The sequence below is a fragment of the Alosa sapidissima genome, chromosome 9 (assembly GCF_018492685.1).
Source record: "Alosa sapidissima isolate fAloSap1 chromosome 9, fAloSap1.pri, whole genome shotgun sequence".
Lineage (NCBI taxonomy): Eukaryota > Metazoa > Chordata > Actinopteri > Clupeiformes > Clupeidae > Alosa > Alosa sapidissima.
Window position 1 is genome coordinate 28,317,749 of NC_055965.1, and position 4,919 is coordinate 28,322,667.

Below are 4,919 nucleotides of genomic sequence, written 5' to 3' on the forward strand. Positions count from 1 at the left end.
TGTCGTGAGTCGCTGCTGGACCGATTAGTCAACGCGTCAAATCAGATTTAGCCCGAGTCGAGTCGACACAGACCGAAAACAAATAACAGTGTCATGCAGACGGCGCGGGAGAATTAGGGCCGAGAGATCCACGCGGCAGTCTGGCAAGTTCGCTCGTTTGTTCGTTCGCGCACTGGCTGGCTAGCTTACACGCACACCAACGCCTCCCTCCACTCGTTCAACAAACAGTGTCCTTCTATTCTGACCGCGCCCACAAACTCCAACCCACCCACAGATGCACACACACACACTCACACACAGACACACAGACACACACACACACACACACACACACACACACACACACACACACACTCACACACACTGAGTTACTAAGCTTAGGACCCCGACTGAGCACAGCAGGGACTGTGCACGCAGGGCCATCTGTGTTCGATAGACGGGGGAGATTCCAGCCCGGTAATACGTGCCGACTTTAGGGGTTAACCAGGCTACGTAAGACTGTAAACATGTCAACAGAGAACATATGCACTGCCAACTTAGCAGGACATCGCTCTCTGTGTCTCTCGCTGCTAAAGGGATGGCTATCTTTAAAGTCTGGGGTGGCAGTGACACCAACCAGTATGATTCAATGACATATCACTAAAGTCTGTTTTATCCTAAGGTGTTAGTCATTTGTTAGTGTAGTTATAACATACTATACGTTATGTAGCATGTTATGAGTACCTAACATTCTATAAGTAGTACAATATGTGTTTATAGGCATATCGGCGTAACATAACCATTGTCATTCTTCAGAAAAACGAATGGACAATGGTAACGACACACCCATAAAAGACGACCTTTATATAAACTCTTAATAACTCCACAGCCTTTTTTTTATTCGTTAGAAAAATATTCTTTCGTAGAGCATCACGTCCGCCCCCCTGCACCCGTACCACGGCCGCGTCCATTCATTATCCCCAACCGCTGGCGGCCTCTCTTAATTGGTCATGTCAGTGCGTGTGAGAAACATTGAGGCCCATTGTTACGGCACCTTCGCACGCCTCCTTAAGAGGCTGGTGACGAACGACGAGGTTATACTTTTGACAGGGTCTCGGCCTTCGCCTTGTTTCCTCATAATAAGGCGGTATGTGTGTGTGTAGTGTATGTGTGTGTGTGTTGGGTGGGGTGGGGTGGGGTGGGGTGGGGGTGGTTGTCGGTTGGTGGCCGTTCTCAAAAGGACCCTAACTGTACAATGGCGCTGTAGCATGAGAATGGCCGAGCAGGGTTTGTTCAGGGCGTAGACCCCTGCGGAGGCACGGGTATTGTTTCTCGAAGCCGTCCAGCGGTGTAGAGGTCAACACGGGATCAAGGGCAGTTATAGTAACGAAGCGGATGGAACATGGGTAAAAAGAACAGAGAGAGAGAGAGAGAGAAAAAAAAAACGGATTCTCTGTTTTTGTTCTTATCTCTCTCGTTACATTTTACTCTCTCTTTGTTTCGTTCTTTTCGCAGACGCTACTTGGATGGGTCCAGAAGCACGCAAACTTGACCCGGAACAATTGCCATCTGCGTGAGAGAGACTGACATTTGGTTTGTTTCCTCCCTCGAAGATGGAGGTGCCGAATTCTTACGGCTCCGACGGGAGCCACCGGCAGGGAACCTGAAGACAAAGCCACAATCTGCAGCAGGTTCGTTAAGCAGTAACAACTGAACTCGCTCCACCCATCCCCACCCGTCCACCTCCATCCAAAACCACTTCCCGTGGTATACCCAGAGGGATAGGTTCGAGAGACAACCACAAAATATGATTCATTTTTTATCCTTTTTTAATGTCTACATTGTGCTATTTTACATAAGTCGCTCTAATTGCTTTTAGCTCTTTACATGGAGGGAGGTGGAGGGGTACTAATCTTACTCATTAATCATTTGATTTTATGATTGAAATGAGTCACTAGCTATAACAGGAATGATTCTTTTGACTGAATCACACATTTACTGGCCTAGGCCTTAGATTCCTAGTAGATTCCTAGGTTCTTGTGACTGAAAGGAATTGTGTTCTGTGTGCCTGTGTTAATACTGCCCTGCAGTGGTGTTTTATGGGTAAGGTCATGTGTAATTTCAGAGGCTGACAGTATGGATCCAAATTTTTACATCTTTTTAGAAGCATCTTTTATACATAGAAATCAGTTCATATACAGAATTATAATATTACAACTCCACAAATGTTACTAGTCTATAGTTAAATGCTTTTACTAAACTAAAGAGTAGCCACACAAGTTCCATGAAAATCTCCTAAAAATTTTATGAACTGGTTGCCATGGTCATCCAGGAAAGGTTCTATAGATAAATCTTATAGAAAAATGTTATTGTATTTTTTATTTTGTTTTTGTACAGTTTTGTATATTTCAGATTTGCACCTATCTTTGAAGGTAAAGACCTGGTCGTGTCACACTGTTTTGTTGCATTGTGCACCTCAGACATGGCCTCCACCATTCTTCTAGAACATTCCCTGGTTTGTGACATCATAGTGAGAACCCTATCATAGGCCAGAGACCCAGAGATCTGCCTTCCACTATTGCTTATCCATGACCTCTGTATGCGATTGCTTTATAACTAAATTCTCATTTATTTATGTAGGTTTAACGATTTCACTCATCATGGAAGTAGAAGTATTTGCCTTTAGGCATCCATATTTGGATTCAGATGTCTTTTTACACACTTACTGTCAGGCTGCACTGGGAGCGCAACTGAAATGTTTTGTTTGCATAGTGTAAAAATGGTTTTAAAGACAGTTTAAAGACATTTAAAGACATGTATTTCAAATATATGCACCGATATCACATCTGATTTAGCGAGTTCCATTTATTATAGTGGAAGCTAATTGTTGAAGCATACATTCTGTGTACCTTAGTTAGCTAGTTAGTTAGTTAGTTAGTTAAGTTACTTTATTTTTCCTGAAGGAAATTTGTCCTTTGTATTTAACACTTCCAGGTGTAGTGTACATACATACAGACACACACACACACACACACACACACACACACACACACACACACACTGTGTGGGTGCCTGGTGTGTAGGCTCTCTATTCACCTCTGCTCCTACTGTTCCCTCTCCAGTGCACAGGGAAGTCATGTGCGCTCTTTTAAAATCCGACATGCTGTCTCACCAACGGCTGAATCTGTTACAATGGCTTCATATTTTCAGCCAGTTTAAAAAAAAAAAAAAAAAAAATACATAAATGCATATGAACCCACGTCATATTGTAGGCCTGCATGAATGTGTAAAGTTAGAGATAAAGTTTAAAGCTTTGCACTTGGAGGTGTCTTACTACCAAAAGTCAAAGGCAACTGCAACGCGGTTGACTAACTCTTAAGTCTTGATCTGAAACCTGCACTTAACTCCATCAGTGAACTACTGGTCACAATTGTGAATTTTCTTACAGCCCATCAGCCACATATTAGTCTAGCACAAGGCTGGAGACATACCTGCCATATGGGAAACGTGGGGCATTTGACCCAGAGAGGAGAGGACGGACCACTACCGATGAGTAAACCTAATCTTTATTAAACTAGAAAGATACTACGCTGAGAAATCACAGATTTGGGATCATATTTTGGGATCATATACCGATTGTAGAAGGAATTGAAGGTTTCGTATGATTCATACTGTGCAGAGAAATAGCCAGAGATTAACCACCATCAGGATCACCGCTTTAGTTAGTTAATGTTTAAAAGCGTATGATTTTCACCTAACCCTAATGCTGCGCATTTTCTTGGATGTGCACTTTAGATATCTGCAGCCTTTCTTAGTATTAAAAGTGAGTATTAACAGTATATCTATGACAAAATATATCCACAATCATCTAGACTCAGGAGTGTCTCAATGGTGACTCGTACAGTACACAGTGATTGAAGGATGTTAAGACATTAGTGCATTTTAACAAATATTAACAAATATATCAGTCAAGTAACCTTGTCTTACCTCCTGCACTTTATGCCAAAAACCATCATGTGGATAGTAGACCAGTAGAAACCACCAGTGCACACACACACACACACACACACACACACACACGCCCACACGCACACGCCTGCTCGTCCTGACACACTGCCGCTAAGCTCCCTGTGCAGACCCTGACATGCAGCCGGGGCACGCTAGACTGCTAGCCTCTGGTCGTCTGCACATGCTCAGTCCGACCTACTACAGCCCTGCCCTATGAGTGCCACAGACAGGGTAAACGCCCCTGTCCCTCACCACACACACACACACACACACACACACACACACACACACACACACACACACACACACAACAGACCCCCCACAATCAGATAAATACAGACACATACAGATCCACATATTATGGCAAATATGCACAGACATAAACACGCTATCAATTTATACTTGAAAACCTACAGAAATAAACAGGCAAAACAGTCGACTCCTAAGCAAATGACCATTGTTCCTATAGTCCACTGTGGCTGATAGTTGTATAGGCTTTGCACTCAGTGTGTGTATGCGCTCAGGCCTCCATGTCTAGTGAAGCACATTGAGAGAGAGAAGGTCTTTTGTTAATGGTGGCATTAAAATGAATGAAATTTTATCGGAATGCTTATGTAGAGACCGCGTCCACAGCGTTTACAGGCAGGCTACACACCAGGCATGTGACGGAAGCGTTCCGTTCGCGGAGCGTCTACTGCAACAATTAGCTTCCCCTATAATCAATGGGACATGATAGCGGCGCGTGTATTCGAAAAAAATTAGACCAATCTTCTAAAATTAGAAAGAAGTTCACTTGCAGACCAGGGGCAACCCAGCTATTGGTCATGCAGAACAGCACTTGGTCGACACACATACAGAGAGAGAGAGAGATAGACTGAGAGAGAGAGACAAAGGAGCAGTGGGACTGAGCAGGTGACTATCCGAATGCCCGC

The 4,919-nt window shown here is 43.8% G+C and overlaps 1 protein-coding gene across 1 annotated transcript in view; it reads right to left on the reverse strand.

The window, feature by feature from the left end:
* The window catches only part of si:ch73-173h19.3 (uncharacterized protein LOC563864 homolog), a 39,790-nt gene extending 38,673 nt beyond the window's left edge, over positions 1–1,117 (reverse strand). Inside the window, 1 exon segment of the mRNA XM_042103524.1 lies at positions 1,034–1,117. Within this exon segment, the coding sequence (XP_041959458.1) occupies positions 1,034–1,117 (84 nt within the window).
* Between the last annotated feature and the right edge of the window lie 3,802 nt (positions 1,118–4,919).